Raw genomic sequence first — 25148 nt, 5'->3', positions numbered from 1 at the left:
GAGAGGGGGTGGCCTGGTTATAGAGATCTAGGAAGTCTTTCACCCAGAGAGCTGTTTGAAGCTTCGGTAGATCATGAGATCTTTAAGGGATGGTGTAGAAATGAAGCCCAAAGGGAGAACTATGAAGTTAGTGATCAAGAAGATGAGAAAGAGCTTGAGAAGTAGCTGAGGCCTTGTAGAGATGGGATGAGCGGAGACACTGAAAGGCACCTCCAGGCACGGGTCATGGAAAGAAGACGTTGGTGAACGTGAAGGAAAAAGGATCGACGCCGGCTCTGATCTGGGAGCTTAGAAATGTATTGTTTTACTCTGTATTTTACAATGCATCTGTTTCGTGTCAACTTTGACTTCGATGTCTCAATTTAGTTAAGTAATGTGCTTGTTGCCCTCCAGGAGATTAAAACCAAATCACATCCCTTTACCTGAGGCCTGTAGCAGAACCTCAGAATGCTGGCATGGTGGGCTTTCATGAAGGTTCCAGGGGTCCAGTCACTTACTCAGCTGACGACTGGAAGCTGTGTTAGCTTTCTGTAGCTGTGACAAAATACCTGAGATAATAACCTAACTAGAAAGAAATGGTTAGTTTTGGCTCATGGCTTCAGAAGTTTCATTCCACCCACTCCACTTGTGCTTGGCCACGTTGCTCTGGGCCTGTTCTCCTCATAGCAGAAGCAGAGAGAGAAGAGGACACTGGGGTCCCAAGTTCCCTTCCCAGGAGCCACCCCTGTGACCTAACTTCCTCTCATTAGACTCTTCCTTTTAAAGGTCCAACAGCACAGGTCATGGGCCTTTGGGACACTTACTCTCCAAATCCTAAGTAGGCACCTACCGTCTGTCAGGTACTGTCCTTGGCCTGGGGGACAGAGAATAACATAGATGCAAATTCTAGCCGGACTCAACCTGGTGTGGATGAGATGAAACAGACCAAAGAGAGATAAACGTTAGATAGTAACATAAGCTATTAAAGAAGAAAATTGACAGTAGGGATAAGGAATGCTTGGGGAGGGGTGTTTCCTATAAGGGCTGTTAGGGAAGGCCTGGCTGAGAAAGAGACCTGGAGAATCTTCTAGGTGAGGATGGGACAGCTTGACAGTGTCAGATCCTGTCTGGTATGTTTGAGGGCTGGCAAGGAGCTCAACAGCATTCAAGTAGAGAAGACAAGAGGGGGGGGGGCAAGGGAGAGGCCAGATGGCGGCCCAGTAGTGCTCATGTGTTAAACCTGGGCACCAAGTGTCAAGGAACCCCTTGGATGGTTTTGAGCAAAGAGATCAGGGTGAGTACAGATCGTTGTTCTACAGAGGGGATGGGGGCAAAGAGAAACGTAAAGTTCAGCTAGGAACGTGTGCACAACCCCAGCTGCAGGGTGCTGGCAACTTGGACTAGCATGGTGCCAGAGGGGCGTGTGGGAGAAGGGGACCTACAGTGAATTCTGAGTTTAGCAGATTGGACGCATTGTGTGAGATAGGAGGTTAGGGGACTAGTATAGGGTTCTGGCCTTAATAAATGGAAAGCAAGAGGAGTTGAATTAGTTTGCTAGGACTGCTGTAACAAAATATCACAAGCTGGGTGGTCCACACTACAGATACTGTTTGCCTCCCAGTTCTGAAGTCCAAGATCAGGGTGTTGGCAGGGTTGGCTGCTTCTCAGAGCCGTGAAGGAGAATAAGTTCCAAACTCCTCTCCTCAGTTCTGCTGGTCTGCCAGCAATTGTTGGTGTTGCTTGGCTTCTGGATCCCATCTTCTGATCTCAGCCTCCATCTACACTTGCCTTTCTCCTGTTCTTGGTCTCCGTGTGCCAGTTTTCTCTTTTTATAAGGACATCAGTCAGATTAAATTAGGGGCCCACCCTGCTCCAGTATGACCTCACTTTAACTAGTTATACCTTCAAAAGGCTCATTCCCAAACAGGGCTGCATTCTGAGGCACTCTAGGGCCTAGGACTTCAAGCTTTGAGTGTCGGTGGGGCACAGGGCAACCCTTAAGCGTGGCCATTAGTAGACAGCAAAGTCTAGAAGATGAGCAGGTTGAGAGGCGCAAAAAGGGTAGACACCCAAGTAGACACCCAAATGCCAAGTAGGCCATTGGATAGATAGGCCTGAGTTCCGGGGAAGGTTCTGGCCTGGAGGTTATCATTCGACAACCCCAAGCATATTGATGATATTTAAAACCAAGAGATGAGATGAGACCACTGAGAAAGTAAGTGTGGACTGAGCATTCTGAAGACGAAAGCTAAGAGACCAGTAAGTTTGGGGACCAAGACCAAAGCCCATGTATGTGTCTCATTGTGAAAAAACAATTACATCTTAATGATGACTTGAGGTCACATCCTAAATATTTACAAAGTGGCGGCGTTTCCCTGCAAAGCGCAGGATGTGCCGGCCTGAGCGTGGATGGAGTTTTACCTGCTGATACATGGAAGAAGTTACTGGTGCTGAAATGGAATGTTTTGAATGCCATAAAGAAGTCAAAGGACAGTAATAAAAATAATAAAGAGCACTTTTCTCAGGAGGAGAAACGAGTCGGGAGAACATTGTTGCGGCCCTTGGTTTAAGAAGTCATTTGCTAGAAAGGCAGTCACGGTACAGTGCTCTGAGCGGCGGAGTCGTTTGTCCCTTCAGCTATTTTTGGTGAGAGGGGAGTTCAAAGGACTTAAAATCATTTTTGTTTTTTTGGAAAATATAACATTACATGTCTATTTGACCGTGTTTTGAGAAGCAGAGCAGTCGGCACCATGACATAACCGCTTGGGCCCGCAGTAGACTTTCTTAGCACCTCTTTTCCGTGAGCGGTTTTCCATGACTGCGTTGACAGCAGGGTGACGTACGACTCAAGCCAAAGTTTTCTGGACATGTCCCACCCCTGCTTTTCCGATCCGGGCCACACCCGGCTTCCTCTGCGCTTTTGTTTGGCTGTCACCTAGTCACGCTTCAGAACACAGTGGAACTATCACGTTAGCTCAAGTGTTTGGTGACTCCATTTTTCTACCCTTCCCAGGATAGAGGGCTGAGCCCACATTGTGCGACCCTGTTTCCCTGCAGCAGCCTCCGACTGGGGCAGTTTCTGTCCCCACCAGCTTTGTGGCAGAGACTGGATTTTTAAAGTATTTTAAAATTATTTAAAAAATGTTTACAACTTAATGTATTTTCTTAGTGCCTTGCACAAAACCTGTGGGATGATACGCAGTGTGCGTGCGCCTGAACCATGAATGGAGATGACAGTGCCTTTGCATGTGCAGTACATATCTGAACTCTGACCAGAATAGAATTCCTTCTTAGAATTTAAAACAAGTGGTTGGTAGCATGCCCATTTTAACTAACACTGTAATGTGTAAAATCTCTTGAGTAGATTCTCCTTAAAGATTAAGGATTCAAGCAGGTTGTTGCTTAAAAGGTTACTTTTCCCTCAAAAAAAAAAAAAACCACTAGGCCAGAATTCTTTTTACTAACCTTGGAAGATACCTGAGATATTTACCATATATGGCTCTTTGGTTTGGTATCAGTGGTGTCTCTCCAAATTAGGAAATAAAATGTAATAAATAGACTATATCTGTATAGCATAACAGAAATTGCAGGGGTTTGAAGAAATGGGATTGCTGGTAATTAAGGCAAAAAAATATTTAATTAGTGGATTGTTTTGGACAGGGAAGTTTTTTTTAAATCTGGTATAATTAAGATAGAGAATGAGAGTTTGAATAAAGAGTGTTAAAAAGTAGCATACTAGCTCTTTGATGCCCAAACCAAAACAAAGAACAGCAAATACCACGGTGATGTATTGGTCCAAGATTCTTCAAGATGCTTTTTGGTACTGCCAATCATGGTGACTTGGGTTTGTTTATGTGTTTGTTTTAGTAAATGTACTCAAAAAGGAGGGGAAAAGATTTCCACTTGATCATCCCTCTCTCAGGGCTGAGAAGTGGCACTTGTCTCTGATGGGCTTTACCTTCCTGCGTGCCGAGCACACAGGACATGACCACGGTGCCCTGAATTCTCATGGGGAGGGGGGACTGTGCCTGTCGGCAGGTTTGGAGTGAAGCTGAACAGGGGGTCACCCATGCCTTCGCCCTGCTGTTATTTCAATCTCAGTTTCTTTTCCCCAGCTCTACTTTACGAAGTGTTTCCACTGGATCCTCAAGACCTTCCAAAATATGTTTGGTGTGTGGGGACGAGGCTTCGGGATGCCACTACGGGGTGGTGACCTGCGGCAGCTGCAAAGTCTTCTTCAAGAGAGCAGTGGAAGGTAAATGTTCCTGTGTGTGTCCCTCTGACACATTCTCGGGGGCCGTCGGCTCACCGCGCACTTAGCCCTTCAGCGTTACTGAAAAATTCTTCAAAAAATATTTTTGATGTAATCTGTCCATAATGAATAGTAATGATGCCTTATCTAAGAACTACCCCCGGAGATTTTCCCCCTGAGCAGCGTTTAATGGGCACAGTTTGAAACTGCAAGCAGAGATCAACAAGGGTAAAAGGCTGTGTCGTTTGTGCAGTTTGAGTTTGTTTTCTCAGGGAGACTTAGAAAAAGAGTCCTGGGTCATTGTGAATTTAATATGCACCATCTGGAATCCCATTTTTCCTAGATGCGCAGAGAGTAGTGTGGCATCTTCTGCCTTCTCTGAGATTCTGTGTATGTTTGTGGTGAATTCAGACATTCGTATGGGAGTCCATTTTGGCACTTTTAATTGTGTTTCATAGAGAATCATTTCATGTATAAAGTATTCAGACTCCGGGCACCCTTTTGAGCCCTACCTTTAAAGGTTTCCAAATAAGTAGGTGAAAAAAGTTGGCTTTGTTTTCGTTTGTTTTTTTTGTGTGTGTTACTGGGAATTATTGAACCCATGAGCATTTTATCTCTAAGCTTCCCCCAGCCCTGTTTTATGATTTTACTTTGAAACAGGGTCTTGTTAAGTTGCAGAGGCTGGCTTTGAACCTATGCTCCTCCTGTCTCAATCTCCCAAGTACTAGGATTATTAGTGTGTGCCACCAGGCCTGACTTAAGTGAAATATTTGACTGAGGTTTATTCTCTGGACTTTAGCTAGCTTTTGCTTCTGTCCAAGTAAGAAAGTAAGTGTGTGTGTGTGTGTGTGTGTGTGTGTGTGTGTGTGTGTGTGTGTTGGTGGGGATTGAACCTAGTGGTGCAGGGTGCAGTGGTGGTCTACCTACCTCTGAGTTATACCCCCAGCCCTATTTTACTTTTTATTTTGAACAGGGTCTCACTAAGTTGGTTAGGGTCTTGCCAAGGTGCTGAGGCTGGGCTCAAACCTGAGATCCTCCTGTCTCAGCCTCCCAAGTACTGGGATTATAGGCATGCACTGCCACACCTAGCCCAGCTCAAGTAATTGTACTTCTTAAGCAGAAATAATTGATTTTGCTTTCTCCTACCCTCAGTAAGCCATTGATGGACATCAGACTTACGCTATATGTTTTATTGCTGTTGAAAACGGTCTGAATGTGTAGGATTTGTGCTCTTCCTTGAAGTATTACTGTGCCAAGCTCCACATGAAGACCCCTAAGTTTATTTCTGAGTCATGAATTGGGCTTAAGAGATTTAAAATAACTTGAATGGTTCACCTTTGTTTTATGAGAGACAAGGTAGATTCCTTAGGTCTCAGATGAAAAAGCTAACTAAATAATCATTCCTTTGCCTCTGCAATTGATTTCTGCATTGCTTAAATGGTATTGCATGCTTCTTTTTTTTTTTTTTTTTTTTTAAGAGTCCCCAACCACAACATTGACTTGGTAGTCAGGAGTTCAGTAATTCTTTCCCAGGATATGGGCTCTGGATTCCAGGTGACAGCAAATTCAACACAAAGCAGTTGAAGTGCCTGTGGACATTCGCTGGCCTGCGTGCTGGAAAGTCCCAGCACAGGCTTGGCTCCGGTGCCCTGGCCTCGGCCAGGTCATCAGCACTCGCCCCTCCCTGCGTGGTGTGGCTATGTCATGGCTCTACTCGCATGCACACTCACCAGGCTGCTGTTCAAAGGGGGCTGCTCTTCCTAGCAGTTCCTTTAGAAGTCCCTGATGGAGCCGCTGCAGGCTGAACTTGGCCCACGTGTCTATATCAGTCCCTCTGGTGGTGGGGGGCACTGAGTCAAGACAGGCTAATTCCAGCTGGAGCCGCACCACCTAAGCCATCTGAGCTTGGCTTGGCGCAGGGAGTTTCCCCTAGGGAAACGATGTCTTCTGTCATAGAGGCCAATGTTCAAAAAGTTGCAAATAGAAGTCTGTAGAGTCCTGAGGACAGTCCATTTTTTTTTCTTATGGTACTGAGGATTGAACCCAGGGGGCATTCTACCTCTGAGCTACACCCCCAGCCCTATTTTATTCTTTATTTTGCAACAGGGTCTCACTCTATGTTGCGGAGGGCCTCACAGTTGCTGAGGTTGGCCTCCGACCTGCAATCCTCTGGTCTCAGCCTCCCAAATGCTGGGATTACAAGCATGCACCACCACGCCCGACTAAGTCAATCCATTTTTAAGGCTTTTGCAGCTTTCTCTCTTGCCTGGGCAACATGGTTGACTCAGTAGAAGATAAGTAGCTGAGATTGACTTCTGGCACCTTCCCAAGGCCACTGTGAACCTCTAGCGCAAGAACTTGCCTTCCCAGGCTCCCTCATTAGTGACCAGAGCAAGCGCTGTGCAGAGTTGAAGGACCAAGGAGAAGGGGGGATGCCGGCTCACCTGCTTCGTGTCAGAGACACGTTTTGGCTCTTTCTAGAGCCACTGTGATTCTAGAAGAAATAGTCCCCAAGTATTTCCTTTGAGGAGCCCCCACAGTGACTTCCATAGTGGACGGCCTAGCTCACAAGGCCACCGACAGTGTAGACAAGTCTCTCCTCCCCACGTCCTCGCCAGCGTTTGTTCCCATCTTTACTCGAGACGATTGCTATTCCCCCTGAAGCCAGAGGTTTCCTTGAAGTTCTTAGTTTATGTTATTTTAAGTGATTTTTGTGGAAGTACCCGAAGAAAGGATTGTTTTTGTAAGTCAGGTATAAATAAGTGGGGAAGAGCCTCAACCCTAGTACATCGTTTTCCTTCACTGGTAGCTCACTGGGTACCTTTTACAACATCTAGTAATAAGGGTTATTCCTTACTTATTTGGGAAGTTGAGTTTCAGTATTCATCTGCCCTGAAGCAAGGCTGTAGATTTAAAATACAAGCTTCATGTGAGGGAAGACCTCTTTGTTTTTATATTTGTAGATTTTATGTTTGTTTACTGTGTTGTCTACTGTGTGTCTTTGTGAGCATGGGAAATAGAATGAAAGAGAAAATAAGTATTGGATAAAAAAGGCTGTCTTTGAATTTTTGAGCAAATAATTCAAGACTTTTTATAACACTCTATGGTTTGAAGCAACTCATTCACAAAATTATGGCATGTCAGTTTATTTTTTATTCCTATTTGTAAGATGAAGACATTTAAAATCAAACCTAGTCAAGCCATGGGTTCCAAAAGGCCAAACATTACTACCCCAAGCCTAGACCTGATGTATAGTTTGTGAAACCTAAATCCCATAGTCCTTTCTCTCCTTTTTGCCATATGAGTTCTGAAATTCGAGAAGATTCCCCTCTCTGGGTTAGTCCAGGCATGCCCACGGTCATAATAAAGAAGCAACGTAAGCCTCTCGGAGGCATTGTTTGGCACTCAGGGCATGTGTGCATATTTGTGACTGTAGGTACAATATGACATACATGTGTGTGTGTGTTTGCATATTGAAGAGTTGCTAAATATATTTTCTGGTTTTCGTTGGTGTCCTTAAGCTCCTTCTTACAAGAGCAGCATTTTCCAGGCAGCAGTGGAGGAGGGAGCCGAGAGGACGGGAGTCAGTTGGAGCCTGGCGTAGCTCACAGGGAGCAGACAGGAGGCGCCATGGCCTGGGCACACTTGTAATCCCAGCACTTGGGAGGCTGAGATAGGACGATCACAGGCTAGAGACCAGCCTCAGCAACTTAGCGGGGGCCCCTCTACAACTTAGTGAGACCCTGTTTCAAAATAAAAAATAAAATTGCCATGAACTACATTATGACGTGGGACTATAATGCACCAATGAAAATAAATAAATGATAAAAATAGGGCTAAGGGTATAGCTCTGAGGTGGAATGCCCCTGAGTTTAATCCTCAAAACCACCAACATGCCAAAAAACTATAAATTACATTCTTTGTGTTCTGTTTAATAGGATTTATGTATTTAATGTTATATAAAGACACTTAAAACTCTTACTATATTACCTGATTTGCCAAAGCTTTGGTTAATAGCCCTGTTACTGCGCCTTGCAAATGGAGGTTTATAATTTTATTTTAAATTTTGAGTCGCTTACTTGCCCTGAAGGTTTTCTGGACCTTTCTGTCCTTAAAAAGAAAAGGAATATGCATATCCATTTTTTAAACTTGATTTCTCCCTTGTGGTAAAAACTGGCTTTAGAGTCATGAGACCTTTTTTTTTTTTTGGTGGTGGTACTGGGGTTCCTGGAAACACTCCCAGACCTATTTTTTATATTTTATTTGGAAACAGGGTCTCTTAAGCCAGCAAGGCTGGCTTCGAACCTGCATGATCCTCCTGTCTCCGTCTCCCAGGTGCGGGGATTACAAGCGTGCGCCACCACGCCCAGCAAGACCTATTTTTTTAAAATACTTTTATTAATGCATTGCAGTTATGCATCATAGGTTCGATGTGATAAAAACATTTATGAACACATTTCTTGGTGTATTTCTCTCTGCATCCCACTCTACCCCTCCCTATACATGTCAGTGAAATTGATAGTAATACCTTCAGATATCGCCATATTATTATCTGAACTGTGTCCTTCCTCAGTTCTCCTTTTTACCCTCCCCTAAGCCTTTTCCACTATTTCACAGGTGTCCTTACACATTAAAGTCCCCGTGTTTCCTCTTTTCTCTCTAGCTTCCGTATATAACGGAAAACACAAGACCCTTGCCATCAATCCTGAACTGCTGATCTCAGTATAATCTCTAGTTTCATCCACTTTTCTGCAAGTTACATAATTTCGTTCTTCTCAATGTCTGAGCAGAATTCCATTGTGTGTATATAATGCAGTTTTTTTAACCGCTCACCTATCGACAGATACCTGAGTTGCTTCCATAATTTAGCTATTGTGAATTGTGCTTCTACAAACACGGATACGCGCGTATTGCTTTGGTATTCTGACTTTAAGATTTTTGGAAGGATACTGAGGAGTGGTATAGTTGGGTAATTTGGTTGCTTCATGCCTAGTTATTTTTGGAGCCTCCATGATGATCTTCATGGAGGTTGTAATGTACAGTTCTGCCAGCAGTGCGTAAGAGCTCTTATTTCCCACATCCTCACCTACATTTGTTACTGTTCATTTTCCTGATGATCGCCATTCTAATTGGTGTTGGATGGAATCGTAGTGGAGTTTTGATTTTCATTTCCCTAGTTGCTAATAATATTGAACATTTTTATACTTACTGACCAATTGTGTTTCTTCCTTTGAGAATGTCTATTCAGTCCACTTGCCCATTTTTAGTATTTTTTTAGTTCTTTATATGGTCTAGTTATTAATCGTCTAGCAGAGGAGTAGCTGGCAAAATTTTGTCTCCCATTTTGTAAGCTCTGTCTTTAGATTCTTGATGATTTCCTTTGCTGCCTAGAAACCTCTTAATTTGGTGACATCTAATTGATTAAGTCTTGATTTCTTGAGCATTAGGGGTTTTATTTAGAGGCATTCTCCCAGTTCTTTTATGTTGGACAGTAAGTACTATGAATTTTTCCTGGTAATTCCAAATTTTTGGGTATAATTTCTAGATCTTTGGTCCTTCTTGATTTCAGTTTTTTTGCAGGGCAAGAAAGAGAGATCTAATTTCATTTTCCTACATATGGCTAGTCAGTTTCCTGTTGTTTCTCCAGTGTATGTTTTTGGTACCTTTTTCAAAAATCTACTGGTTATAAGTATGGGGGTTTGTTTCTGTATCATCTATTCCATTAATTTATATGTCTGTTTTGTGCCAATACTGTGCTGGTTTTGTTACTATGGCTCTATAGTATAATTTGAGATCAGGTATTATGATTCCTTTAGCATGGTTTTATTGCTCAGAATTGCTTTGGTTATTCTAGGTAATTGCTTTAGGTTATTCTTCTAACAGAAGACCTTATTCAATTGTGAATATCACTATCTAGGTGGGAGGTTCAGGCAAATTGTTTAGCTTGTCCGGGCCTCAGTTTCTTTGTCTACAAATGGGAAATGAAACATTGTCCTCCCTTAACCTTTTTGTGAAAAATCGCACGGTAAAACAGTATATGTGCAGATCTTATAAATTGCAAAGCGGCATCAAAATATGAGGTCATTACTACTCCAAGAACATCTGCTGATACTTCCTGGTAATGTCCCCACAGTGCAAATGGTAGAATACACTGGCAGCTCTTCATGTTTTAGCCCTACCTTTATCTTTATAATCTTCCTTTTGTCCTGTAATTTATGATTTTTGCCTCTAGAGATGATAAGATCCTTCAAGACTGGTAGTTCTCAAAGGGTCTAAGAGGGAGGGGATAGTCTGTGGACATTTCCAAATGGGCTTTCCCCATGTCTTCTGGACTGTCGAGGTATTCTGCCCATAATGAGCTTCTGCGGCTGACGTTGCCACCTTTGAGAGTCACACAGTCAGGGGATATCGAAAGCCACCAACAGGACTTTTGGCTCCTCTGTTTGAAACCTTTAGGGGAAAATAAGGCCTTATCTGGAGAACCTAGCAAGGCTGTAGATACTAAGTAGTCACCAAATAAATGTCTTGAGTGTACCCATAAATGTACCTTTGTGGCATAAGAGCAATCAAGGTACGATGACTGACTCCAGATAGGTAAATTATCAATGGAACTGGTCTAAGAATTCATGTGGGCCTTTTGACTTCCAATCTGTAATTTCTAATTCTAGTGTGAGTTTTTACTATCTCAGTCTGGCTCCAGCTATAAAATGTGGTTATTTCATCTCATCTGTGTATTTTACGTGGCGTTCCCTCAATGAACAGAGCTGCCTAGACTCAGCACACTGTTTTACAACCTAATTTCCTTTTGAGATACACAGTATATGAGCAGTGTCTGGAAGACAGAGCTACCACAAATCATCGAATAGTTATAGGACTGTGAAAGAGGAAGAAGGCTTATTATTATGCAAAGTCAACTGGATTTATATTTTATAAGCAGATGTGTTAGGCTGAAGAGTCCCCATCTTGATAAGGTCGGCCAGATCCTAAAATATCAATGTCCACTCTCAAGGTGTCTTCCTTGAAGGAGACACTGAATAAGTCTATTTCTTGAAATGAAGTCGCTTCGAAGTATAATTGCAGGATAATCAGAGGGTTTTCCAAATATGCACTAAATCAACTAAATCAAGACAAACAAGCCTGTGAACGCCTATGTCTCTCATTCTGTCCCTTTGACCTGTGGGTCACAGCAGGCAGGCCAGAAAGCTTTAAACTTATCAGCTGACTATTCGGAAGGCGAAATGCTTTTAAGGAGATGTTATAGTTGATTAATAGTCGATTTTCTCTGCTTCTCTAAAATTAATGAGTGAACTGAATCGATTGAGAGGACAGTGTCACATCACGTCTTAAACCCAAGTTGTCCCCATCGGTGCTGTCTGTCATGGGGTTGCTCATGAGTAAAATAGAGTGTGAGCAAGCCCAGGAGGTTCTTGGGGGCCAGAGAGATAGACAGCTGTATCACTCCGAGTGGCTGTAAGTCAGGATGGTGCTCTGCAACAATTCCAATATAGCTTTCCCTCATAACTGGCAATATAAAATGAAAGCAATGATAAAGTAAGGAAATAATTTAATGCCTGTTTATCAGATGTCTTCATTTAATAAGGTAAGACACAGCCCGTCAGTTCCCAGGAGCCACGCCCGGGAAGCTGATGTGTGCCCAGGTACCTGGTCACCTCTGCAGAACTTGCTACCTCAGAGGCAGGACACTGAGGTCTGTTCTGTACTTTTCTCATATTTTAAAGCCTGAGTTGAGAGCTTCCCTTTTCACCAGCAATTAAAATTGCTAGCGTGATTTTTTTTTCTAATTACTTACTGTAAATGTCCCACAGTAGGTTGTATCTCTGATTTTTACAAATACTTTTCCTTACATAAGCATGGAGATTTCATGTTCATGGCAAATGTTTGCCCAGATGTTTGCGGCCCCTTCAGCCGGTTGCTATGGGAACACACACAGAGCGCTGACATTTAGGCCACCCTGGAAGGTCAGGGACGGAAGGCTTCTCCAAGAATCGCACCCCCAAACTGAATGTGGAAAGATTAAAATGGGAAACCCAGTGAGGAGAGGAGATAAGGACAGCTGTCTGCACAGAGTGCTGGAAACAATTCCATGTTTCCACTGGGGAAAACTTGAGGTGTAAGGGGGTAAAAGTCGAGGGTAGATGGGTGGGCTGGGACCAGGTCCTGGACTCCAGGAAGGAGCCTGAATTCATCCTGGGGCAAAACAGCGTGGTGAGTGAGTGTTTGCATTCAGGTCTGGCTCTAGTGGATGCACCAATTATCATGAAAGTTTGGTATCTGTTTTCATTGTTCAGGCAGGAGATGACCCAAGATAGAACTGGATCAGAATTGTTAGGTATTGAGAGGATGGAAGAGCCCCCAAGACTCTGGGCACAGTGGCACACACCTGGAATCCCGGGATTTGGAAGGCTGGGACAGGAAGATTACGGGTTCGAGGCCAGCCTCAGCAATTCAGCAGTACCCTGTTTCAAAATAAAAAATAAAATGAAGCTGGGGTGATAGCTCGAAGGTAGAATGCCCCTGGGTTCAGTCCCTAGTACCACAAAGATAACTGAACTAGGCGAGGCAGGGTGATTCTTGGCTAACTCACCTGTGCCTGGGAGGCACCCTGGTTTTTGTCTCCCTGACATTTGTTTTCCTGGAGGAGAAAATAAGTTGAAGTGATTTATTGGGAAATGATTTGACAGAGGGACGTGTGAGCCAGAGGAAAATTAGCATCATCCACAGAGAGCTCCTTATAGCTTACCCTTCTAAATCAAGGCGCACTTCATGTGACATATTTGAAAAATAGAAATCAGGAGCAAAGGAAGTAATTCTCAGAGTTATTCCCTGGTGTTTATGTGTTTGTTTACAACCCATCTTGGCCCAGAAAAAAAAAAATTCTAAGCAGCTCATAGATTCCCATGAGTTAAAATGAAATTTAAAGCAAGTGGAAAAGAAAAGGAAGTGGGAGAAACAGAAGATAAGACCAAGAAAGAAGACAGAAGAGAGCCAGGCATGGGGATGATATGGAGGCTGTGTGTCCCGCGGCCAGACGTTTGACTCAGAGCTTTCCAGCAGCCAACTCAAACTCCACGAGTCCCTGATTCTCCAAGTACTAGTTGCAAAACTAGTCTAGCAAATTTCTTGTTTGTAAAAAAGTTTTCATGAATCTGCTCTTTCCACCTGAACTGTAACCTGAGATTTAAGAAGTAGCTCTACCCTTGACACTACGAGAATACTTGGGTTTGTGTTCGGGAATCGGTGTTGAAGAAAAGCCTTCTTCTGCTCACCAACTGCTGCTACAATAGCTGTCATTTATTATGCATTTGCTAGGTGCCAGGCACTGTACAAGTCTCCCATGTCTTCTCAGTTATTCCTCGTAACAGTCTCTTTCCCCTACCCCGGGGGTTGATGGGATTGCTAGGGATTCAGCTTAGGCCTTGCACATGCTAAGCCAGGCTCAACCACTGAGCTGCCTCCACAGGCCTCAAAATAGCCTCTTTTGAGTTGATATTTTATGACTTTGGAGAGGTAACGTCTTTGAATTTGAACTTTCTCTATGCAACTGTTGTGACAAGAAAAACACTGACTTTTAAACAAAGCTTAATGGTCTGATCCTTCAGCTCCTAAAAACGTAAATATTTAGCTATCACTTACATTGTTCTCATTACACCAAGGGCCTTATTTTCTCATTTTAATCCTAATAGTAAACTTGTGAAATAGGTAGAATCATTACCTATTCTCATGTTAGACATCAGTCTGCTGAGGCATGTCAGGTAAACAGCTTGTTCTAGGTCACCCCCTAAGGAGGAAGTGACCGAGCTGGGATTTGAACCCAGATAGTCCTGGCTTTTTGACTCTACATACGTAACACACAGACTTCCCTGCCTCTCAGAGTTACATCTCAGACGCCAACTATTTTTACCCATCAAAAGGTATAGCAACAGCACTGACTTTAGAATACTTTGGAAGAGCACATTATAATTTAATGGTTATCTTGCTATATTCTAAATAATTAACTCTTTGCCATTCCAAGTTGAAACTCTAATTTGAATTTCTGTTGCCCTGATGGAAAAGAAATTGAGCAGTATCCCATTTTTTCTTAAGGAATGAACTTCATATGTTTTTTTAAAAAAAATTACCATTACCATCCCGAAGTACCTCTTTTAACATCTTGATATTAATCTTAAAGCCTTATTTAAAAATTTTATCTTCCTGTGTTTCATTTCCTGTGTGTGATAAAAATTACATGTAGCCTCTCGGACTCAAAGGACCACCGAGAGCACGGCCTTCCTAACACAGAGCTGTGAGCGGCTGACTCTTCAGCTCCTTGAATCTGCTTCATGCCTTGTGGCCCCAAAATATACTCAAGAGTCAAGGACACGAAGCTGCTGTCTCAGAACCTGCTCTAGTGGTGTAATTAGGATCATGTAACTGACACGATTTGGTGTTCTTGAGAATGATCAGGAAATGAAAATTGCTAAATTGACTGCAATCAGATGCCAAAATAGAGCCCCAGAAGGACAAGGATGGGTAGACATTTATTTTAACTTGGAGAGGAGGTGGTGATAGAGTAGAAAATTGGGTACTTGAGCCTGAGGAAACCCAGATGAGCAAACCCAGTCTCACCAAAGCCTGGCCTGGCTGGAGCAGATCTGTGCCCTCAGGGGATGGAGAAAGAGACTAAACGGACCTGGAGTCCAGGTCCTAGGACTAGCATGAGAAATCAGCCCTTCTTGTAAGTGTAGCAAGTCTTGCCAAGCACGGTGGAGCATGCCTGTAATTTCAACACTTGGGAGTCTGAGACAGGAGGATCACAAGTTCAAGGCCAGTGTTCTGTAACTTAGTGAGACCCTTTCAAAATAAAACATCTGGGGTTGTAGCTCAGAGGGAGAATGCCCCTGGGTTCAATTCCTGGACACACACACACACACACACACACACACACACACACACACACACACTACAGGGAGCCTTTTTCTCAAGTTCTGTGCAGTAGAATGGAACCAGAGTGGCTTTGCTGCTTTGTCCGTTGGGTCTTGTGAAGGCTGAAGACAGCCGGAGCAGGATTGTGGATGAGGAAAGTAAAAAGGGCAGGACCACAAGTGGAATGACCCAGTCGAGTAGGGTCCTGATTGGAGAGGTCAGAGAGAAGAGTTGGCAGGACTTGGTGGTGTGTAAGCTCCAGCGAAGGATGATCTTTGTCAGACTTGGGAAACACTCACTTTAAGCAAAGGGCAGCATAATGGCATTTAGCATTGTCAAAGCTGTGAAGACGAGTTGTCAAAAGAAATAAAGCTGCCCAGGTAAGTAGGAATCAAAAGCCAGGGAGAAGCCGAGTGTGGTGGCCCATGCTTGTAATCCCCGTGCTTGGGAGGCGGAGACAGGAGGATCTTGCAGGTTCGAAGCTATCCGTGCTGGTTTAAGAGACCCTGTTTCCAAATAAAATAGGTCTGTGAGTGTAGCCCAGAGGTAGAAGGGTTTCCAGGAACTCCAGTACCACCAAAAAAAAAAAAAAAATTCCAGGGAGACAGAGTCCTACAGAAGCTCACTCTTTTCCTGGTGATGTTTTGTTAAGGGTTTTCAAGTAAAGAAATGTCATAGTTGGGTGTTGGCAGCTGGCCAGGGGACTGACTTGGACATACAGGTGTCCGTGGTGGCTGTTTGGTGGTGTGTACAGAAGTTACACAAGGAAACGGGAAGCCTAGCACAGGTATTGGGCTGACACCAACCAACATGGCAGTTCCCACTGTGGGGAATTGTATGACACTATAATTTTTTATGTCAGAGGTACTAAATGATGACTTTAGCAGTTTTTTTTTTTTTTTTTTTTTTTGGTGGTACTGGGGTTCCTGGAAGCCCTTCTGCCTCCGGGCTACACTCCCAGACCTATTTTATATTTTTGAAACAGGGTCTCTTACGCCAGCACGGCTGGCTTCGAACCTGCGCGATCCTCCTGTCTCTGCCTCCCAAGCGCGGGGATTACAAGCGTGCGCCACCACGCCCGGCTTGACTTTAGCAGTTTTTAACACCAACGAGGGCTATGATATGAAATTATTCCTGATTTGGAAGACAAAATTTCTGTTGCAAATAAGAAAAGACTCCAGTCTTTCAAATCCCCCAAATTTTCCACATGATATTTTGCTCTTAAAGAGTTTATCTCGTATAATAATTATTTTCCTTCAGCCTTACTCCTTGTGATCTCTATCCACTGCCCATCCTGACTCCTTAGACAGGAAGGAGAGCTGATAGAGGCTAATTCTAGACTCAAGCAGACACATGTAGACTAAATGTATACTGTATTCAGAGCTCTGCCTACCTCAGTCTCTTTCTGGAGCTAAAGAGAAGGCAGAGCACTCTGCATTTGAGCAAGAATTAGAAACCAGCCCCAGTTGTCATGAAACCATCTATGTACGTGTTTATGTTCATTTTCTCTACTCATATCTTTCCAGTAACACAAGGAAAGAAGAATAGATTGACACCAAGAAGCGAGGCTCACAGTTGTCCCAGAACAGTGTAGAGCGTTCCAGTTGTGCCCCAAGAACAGCTTTATTTGAGGCTCTTTAGTAAATGCTAGCTCTTAGAATTTGTGGACTATAACATATTTACAAAAGCGTCACCTTCCGGCATGTGCCATGTTGCTAATTAACAGCAAACTCTTATGTCACACACCACAATGAAGAATCCCTACGAGTATGGAATGTGTTTTTCCTTCAGGGATAAGACCTTTAGTCTACACCTCTAAAAAGTCTTTAATGTCCACAGTGGAGCCTTTTACCTTCATGAAATCACTGACATTTGACAATGCAATACATCTTTATAAAAATGGTTTGTTTATTCTAACAGTAAAAACAGGAAATAATGCAAAAGACGAAATAATACAAATCTAGAAGGGCATCATAACCTGTCAAGGACTGAAAGGTCATTTATAGCAAAGCAGCTGAGGAGTAGATGGTGTGAGGTTATTTTTTTTTTTACTTTGGAAGTTTGATATGAATTCATACTTATATACTCCACTATAAACTATCGGCTTTATTAAATTGCTTTTGTTCATTTCAATGGAATCAAACTTATAGAATTTGGAAAGAACAGAAAAGAACCAATTACTTCCTCCTTCCTCTTGATCCTTTTGCATACTTTGTTATTTTTATTTAGTGTGTGTGTGTGTGTGTGTGTGTGTGTGTGTGTGTACATGCATGCATGGGTGTGTACATCAGCATGCACACCCTGGACTGCTTTGTCCAGGCTGGCCTCCAACTTGTGAGCTTCCTGCCTTAATCTTTCTAGTGGCTGGGATTAAAGCAATTTTCATTTCTTCAGAAGAACTAGTGCTTAGGTTTTAGAGATTCAGTCCACCCTTCTAGAACTTACTTACTAAGATTTTATTGAAAGGCTACTTGCACATTACCCAACAATTTGAATCCTTCCTATGGGAATTTCCCTAGTAAGAAGCCTTATAATAATGGTGTCGCCAATACAGATTCCAATATCATTTTTATGGAGAGGCATATGGAAAGGCACGGCCTACCCTGAAATGAGCAAAGAAATGAATGTCTATTTCCTCTTCTATAAACAAAAGAAAGTAAATCATAAAAGTGTCGCCTGTCTCAGAGTTAGGAAGATAAGAATTTGTATAGGCATATTTAAACCACTTTGGAAGCAGTAAAGGATCGCTTTATAAATCTTCAATTTTAAAACATTTTCCTTTTCTTCGGAAATTTAGACTATATACTCTGGTTCTCAGTAAAACACAGGACATTTAAACTGTAGCTACTTGATACACATGCTAAGTATTTGATCTGAAGGAGGAAAAAAAAGTAAGAATTAGAGAAAAGCAAAGACAGTAGCCACGCTCTTTGTAGACCTGAAACAATTGGGGAGATCACTACTTCTTACTTCCGTTTTTATCTTTAATTAACTCTATCAAGATTTCTGAAACACATTGCATTCTCTCCCCTCCCACTCCTGTTGAACAACTTAATTGGAAAACCAGTTCAGAATTAGTCTAGGTTGATTATATTTTTTATCTGGCCCGCACTATAACATTTTCTTAGTAACCTGGCACCACAATTCAGTTTTGCTAGGGTTACATAAACACTAATTGTTTTGTTTACTTTTTACTATCCAGTATGAACTGAAATTACATTTAAAACGAATAGAAATGAAAAACTATTAATGGTCATTAAATAGAAATCTGATATTTTATCTGTCTTTAAAGGGGAACAGTTGAAATTTTTATAGAAATGACAGTACATGAAAAAAATTCCTTTACACAACCTTCCCTTTCGATTTTTAAATGGAATGTGCTTCCGACACATCTAATTAGGATTTATTTGAAGAGCTTCAGGGGCTGTAATTGGTGATACTTAAAATCCAGTCTGTTTGTGTTGCATCTTAGAAATTTCGAAAATAGCTGACCTCTGCCTAATGCAACCAGCATCTCATAGAACCTGCTGTCAGAGCAGCTGAGGTCAAATCTCGCTGAAACAGAAAAAGCCAGGTTCAGAGTGTCGAGAGGCCAGAGAGGAGCAGGTGCTGAGGACACAAACGAGGAGGCTAGCTCCCAGCAGGGCTGGAGCCAGCATGAGATAAAGCAGCCATTGGAAACGGAAGGAGACGCGCGCTCTGGTGGCTGTGGTCCAGCGCCAGCGGAAACCAGGGTGGCCATTCAGTCCAGCAGCATCTGTTGAGCGCTTGCTGTGTACTCAGCGCCGGGTGTCTGCTGCGGTCTTTTCCTATTAACAAAATGGTGCACGGATCTTGCTTGGCGGTGTGCACAATTTTTTTTTTTTAACCAGTAACTATATTTTGAGCATTGTCTGTAAAATGGTAATCATATTGAGGCACAGGAATTAGCTTTGTTATCAGGTTAGCAGGATTAAATAGTTCAAAAGTCAAAAGTCAAAGGCAGCCAGGAAAATTTCCTTATAAAATTTCTCACTGTGGAACTCAGAACTCAGATTGGAAGTATTCAGATACTGGTAGCTTTTTTTTTTTTTTTTAATTTTGGTTTATCAGAGTAAGTTGCAGTCCATATAATGCCACATGAGGAGAAATTAACCTCTTTAGAGCCATTAAAATGTGCTCTATAAAATAAACCAGAAGCCGGGTGTGGCGGTACAGGCTTGTAATTCCAGCATTTGGGAGGATGAAACAGGAGGATCACGGTTTGTGGCCCGCCTCAGTTATTTAGTGAGGCTCTCTGCAAATCAGAGACCTTGTTTCAAAATAAAGAATGCAAAATAGGGCTGGGGGTATAACTTGGAAGTAGAATGCCCCTGGGTTCCATTCCCAATACCACCATAAACAAATAAATACATAAATACATAAATACATAAATAAATAAATAAACTCAAAACTCTTGCATGTAAACAATTACTTTAAAAAACTGGGCAAATTGTATTTCTTATCATGAGAGAACCCATCAGAAGTGTACTGTAAAATTTTTTCTTCATTTTCGTAGAAAAATAAAGTGAGCTTTCTATTTTGAATTTACCACAAAACATTACTTAAACACTAACTGCTTTTTTTCCTTTATTATTTTAACTACAGGTGAGATCTGAAATACTTTCAGAAGGAATAGTAATACAGAGAATGTTAATAGACAATCATAAGACTTTTTCAAGGAGAGTAGATTAAGAAATACTTGTAGAAATACCCTTATTAATTAAATGGTTTTAGATAATCCTTCGAAAAAATGTTCCCTTTAAATTTGTTAATTAAATATACTCCTAACATATCTAGTTAGGGTTTCTCTGAATGTCCTGTTACTAACTGGACTTCAAGAAGTACTTGGGAGGCTGAAACAGGATGATCGCAGGTCTGAGACGAGCCTCAGTAACTTACCCAGACCCTGTTTCAAAATTAAAAATAAAACAGAGCTGGAAGTAGAGCTTGGAGGTAGACTGCCTCTGTGTTCATTACCCAGTAACAAATGAAGACTGTGATTTCAGATACTTGTGGATATGTTACCGTTACTAAAACACATTTCCTTTTTCGGGTCTGAGGATGGAACCCAGGGGCATTCGACCTCTGAGCTACACCCCCTGCCCTATTTTTTTTTTTTATTCTTTATTTTGAAACCGGGTCTCACTGAGTTGCAAAGGACCTCACTAAGTAGCTGAGGCTGTCTGCGAACCACGATCCTCCAGGTCTCAGCCTCCCAGACACTGGGATTACAAGTGTGCACCACCACGCCCAGCTCTAAAACACATTTTAAACCCATAACCCTGTCTTCAATATTTTTATAGTTACTAAAATATCTTTAATTTTAAGTGGAAACATTGGTAGACATTTTTCACTTTTTGCTTTATATTTTTTTATTTAGTAATTGCCTTAGGACATTATTCTGCTACTCATTTAGGTGATTTGATGTTTTGTTGTTTCGGGAAAAATAATTATTAAAGCAAGAGTCATTAAGCAGTGAGGTGTGTGACTGAGAGGCGGGCATGCTGCCATTGTAGATCATTCTTTTAAAAATAGGGATCTCCTTCTATAGGCTCATGGAGAGGGTTTTATTTCATTTATCTGGCTAGGAGACATTGACCATTCTCTTATGCTTAGATTTCTAGAACATACATATTGCTCATTCATACCGAAAGGATTCTTAAGAAATCAAGGAGAAATTAATCCCAGGCAATGATGTATCTTATATTATTACACAGACAAATCATGGGATACATATTCTTTTTCTTATTCTCTTAAGATCATATAATAAAATAATTCTGTTTTGTGTAATGTAGAAGTTAATTCTATTTCCTCTTAAATCCATAGAAGACAGTGTTTTAGTCTCAGTCTAATAAAATAAAGTTTAATGTTTAAAGGTTTTGTTTGACAGTGTACTTTTTCTTGATTTTAATTGTAATGGAGACTCGGTGATAGAGTGTAATTTTCCCAATTCAGCTTAGATATACCATCTTCAGTAGTGAGAATCATAACCTTTGGAAACCACATTTAAATTCTAGTGTCACTATTTATAGTATTTGTCATAGTTAACATGTATTAAATGCTACCGTGAGCCAAGCACAAAAATGGAGATTATGTGTTTTTCTTTCTGTGTCATTTCTGTAGGAGTTAAGCCATATCCTAATTTTTGAGGAGGAAATTAGAGAAATTAAACCATTTGTCTACAGGCACAGAGTGAAGGACAGAGCTAGTATTGTATGTGGGCCTTACTTTTAACTCATATTTCACGATGTCACACACTCCAGGCCATAGATTCTTGGGCAGGATACCTGGCTACCTCCTGATTCCTAGCTGTGAGGTTAAGATCAAGTAATGCCTAGCTCATCTTGGTGTTTCTATAATTGGAAACGATGTATGCCAAGCACTTGGCGCATAATAGACATTAAATAAATAATAGCTGTTCACATTACCTTATTCCCTGTCAAACTAGACATATACCACATACTGTGCTCAACGCTCTTAAGTGATTATTTGGTGGAATGGTATATATAATGCCAGGCAGGGGAACAGTAGTTTTGTATGTCAGACCCTAAAACCACCCAGCCGGTCTCCACATGCACTAAATATAAAATATATTTTTAAAACCAACAACAGGCAGCTTTGAACCCTGGTGAGAAAATTTGAAATTGGATGTAAACCTAGGTCAGACAGCTTTTCCCATTGTTCAAATCACCGTTTTATTATCAAATAGGGTGATGGATGACATTAAAAGCTGCAATACTATTTTGTAGATGAGATTCGCAGCGTGGTTTTAGGTGTAGGCAATAGTTTTAGAAGTCCCAAACTAATTTTCTTAAAAGGAGTCATTTAAAGTCTAACTTGAAACTAAATTTTACCAAAATTCTGCCCACACAGGCCTAAGATGACAGTATTTTTTTTTAAAAAAAGAATCTTTTATAAAAAAAGAGAATGGGATGCAATAATTGATTTAAGAACAAAACAAAATAGAAGACAGTCGGTTCCTTTCCCTTCAAGACCAGGTCTTCGGTAACCAGATTCCAATCAGGAGCCAGGGATGACGTTCTGGTCTTGCCATGGTCTTGGCGTTCCTGAGAGCCTGTGTCCACTGACACAGGCTCTCACTTATCTATGTATAGTCACGACAACAGCTTATACTGGTGGGTTCTTTCATATGGGTAAACGCTGCACTTGAGTGGCTTAGGCAAGACCACACAGTTAATAAGTGACAAAACTTAGGCCCAGACCACGAGTGTGAGCTCAGAGCCAATCCCACAACCTTACAAAGGAGCATGTTGGACAAATGTGCAGGAGACAGTGTCTTTGGTTACAAACTTGAATGGTTGCTGATTTACATTGTTTGAACACATTAAAAAAAAAAAAAACCACATTCCTAATGGTTTCCTCTGAAAATGCCTGGAATGCATACCCCTCTCCTCCCGAGACCTTTAACTGACTCTTTAGAAGCCAACATGGAAACTACAATCCAGAGGGGACTGCTGACTGATGGCTTTCTTCTCATTGGAGTCAATAAACGTCCCAGCTCAGGACCGTAGGCACCATCTGTCAAAGCGATAGTCCTGTCCGGAGTTAACTGCCAACCCCACCTATGCGTGGACTGGCCCTGTTGGTACACATTAGCCAGCCTTTACTGTCATAAAAACTCATTCTCTTAGGTAAATGATGACCTGGCCCTCAAAACCAACCTAGCCTAGTGACTTTGTACAGGGAGGCAGGATTATGGTGGTCATGACATAGCACTTTCCTTCAATAAAATGGCACTGAGGTTGTACTGGGCTTGAAGTTGAAATCGACACAGTCTGCATTTCACGTGTTCAGTGTGCTCTCTGCCGTCGGGAGGAATCGGAACAGCTTTATGTTTGGCATCTCTGAATGTGTCTGTGTGTTTCTTTGACAGCAGGTAGCCAGGAGCTAGCCAGGAGTGCTGGTCTGAGCTTTTCAAGTGTATCTTGTTTAAAGGAAGCCTTTTACATGAAAATCCTTATTTGTTAAAGTTATATAAATGAGGCTTCAAGTGGTATATATAAGTTCTCAGGTGCAAGTACTGTGAATTCCTTTGAAATCCAGGGGGGAAAGTCTGATCTCAAATAGAACTTTGAAAGCATTTTAAGAGAATACTGAAGATGCTTCAAAAAGCAAAACAAAACCTGATCAATGGGGCAATTAAGTAAAATTAACTTTGGTCTGAGTTGCTTTTGGTAATAATAACTAGTGTATTGGTGGTACTTAAGGAGATCCTATTTATCATAGAAGCATCTTTCCCAAACTTAAATAAATACCTCAATATCCAACTGCCAGTTTCCATTACATTGAAAACAAAATATAGAGTCAGGAATGGTGGTGCACACTTGTAATCCCAGCATTTGGGAGGCTGGGACAGGAGGATCTTGGTTCACAGCCAGCCTCAGCTACTTAGTGAGGCCATTTGCAACTCAGCAAAACCCTGTTTCAAAATAAAGAATAAAAAATAAGCTGGGGGTGTAGCTTGAAGGTATAGTGCCCTTGGGTTCCATCCCGTATAGATAATTTGAAGAAAAAATAACCCTAAAGCAGTGATCTTCTTACAACTAATGTTCTTACTTTCATTAGGATCATTTTAATACTATAATACTATTTCTTTTATTCTTTTATGTCTGATCCTAGTCTCACTGAGGACCTACAAAACTTTTGGTTTGACAGTAAGTTTGGAAAAATTAAATATTTGAAGGTTACTGTGAGAACCATTCAAGCCTTTCATGGTTAAACAGTTTTGGGGTTTTTATTTTTTTGTGGTACTGGTGATGGGAAACTTCTACCTCCGGGCTACACTCCCAGACCTATTTTATATATATATTTTTTTATTTGGAAACAGGGTCTCTTAAGCCAGCGAGGTTGTCTTTGAACCTGAGCAATCCTCCTGTCTCCACCTCCCAAGCGTGGGGATTACAAGTGTGCACCACCACACCCGGCTTGGTTTTGTTTTTAACTAAGTAGTTTCTCCCCTGCTTGTTCAAGAAAATATTTTTCTGTAAAACTTTAGGAAAAGCCAGGCGTGGTGGTGCTCACCTGTCATCCCAGTGCCTTTAGGGCTGGGAAAGAGCTGAGAGTGCCCCTAAGCTGCTGGAGCTGTCTCAGCCTCCTGAGTACTGAGATGATAGCGGTGCACCGCCAGGCCCGCTGGTCTCTTTCCTTGCTTTTTGACAAGCCCCCTCTTGCCCTGCTTTTCCACCACAGGCCTGTTTGGACTACTTAACACCACCCTGGTGAGGGACGAGGGAAACCCCAGGTCCATGGTCGCTTTCCTTTCTGGAGCTTCTACATTTGACCATTGAAGAAAAACACTTGAAAAATTGTCCACAAACACTTTGAGAAGGCTCTGTTCTCTTAAAGAGCGAAAACCACTCACACCTCATTTTCCACAATATTTTTTACATTTTTCTAAATATGCTACAAAACTGATGATCTTTTTTTTTTTTTTAGAAACTTCCTAATGTAGCTTCTTATAACCAGCCATATTAAGCTTATTGGCAAGTTGTCAGAACTTACTAGCAAGTTTTAGGGACTGCTGGCTGAGGGATACTCCCCAACAACTAACCAGATGCCCATCTTCTGTATCCTGGTGGTTGTCATGAGATTTTTAATCTATTACATACTTGGAGAGTAGCCTAATGCAGTGGTGCATGCCTGAAATCTCTGCTACTCGGGAGGCTGCGGCAGGAGGGTTTCAAGTTTGAGGCCAGCCTGGACAACTTAGTGAGATCCTGTCTCAAAATAAAAATAACAATACCAAAGGGCTGGAGAGCTAGGTGCAATGGCACATGCCTGTAATTCCAGCACTTGCAAGGCTATGACATAGGATCACAGGTTCGTGGCAAATCTAAGCAACTTAGGGAGACCATACTTCAAAATAAGAAAAAATAAAAAGGGCTGAGAGTATAGCTTACAGGTAGAATGCCTCTAGGTTCAATCCCCAATACAGAAAGAAAGAAAGAAAGAA

General features: G+C 41.9%; 1 protein-coding gene across 2 annotated transcripts in view; it reads left to right on the top strand.

The window, feature by feature from the left end:
• Nucleotides 1–25148, top strand: part of NR3C2 (nuclear receptor subfamily 3 group C member 2) — a gene marked incomplete at both ends in the record, with an annotated part of 355651 nt that overhangs the window by 173515 nt on the left and 156988 nt on the right. For both annotated transcript variants that reach the window (XM_080697437.1, XM_080697436.1), the window contains one exon: nt 4095–4234. In XM_080697437.1, coding sequence (XP_080553563.1) covers nt 4095–4234 — 140 coding nt within the window. The remainder of the gene's footprint in view (nt 1–4094; nt 4235–25148) is intronic.

Source organism: Muscardinus avellanarius (assembly GCF_963383645.1).
Source record: "Muscardinus avellanarius genome assembly, chromosome: 6".
In the NCBI taxonomy this organism is placed as follows: Eukaryota; Metazoa; Chordata; class Mammalia; order Rodentia; family Gliridae; genus Muscardinus; species Muscardinus avellanarius.
The sequence above is the reverse complement of the archived record's forward strand: the minus strand, read 5'-3'. Positions and strand labels throughout refer to the sequence as shown.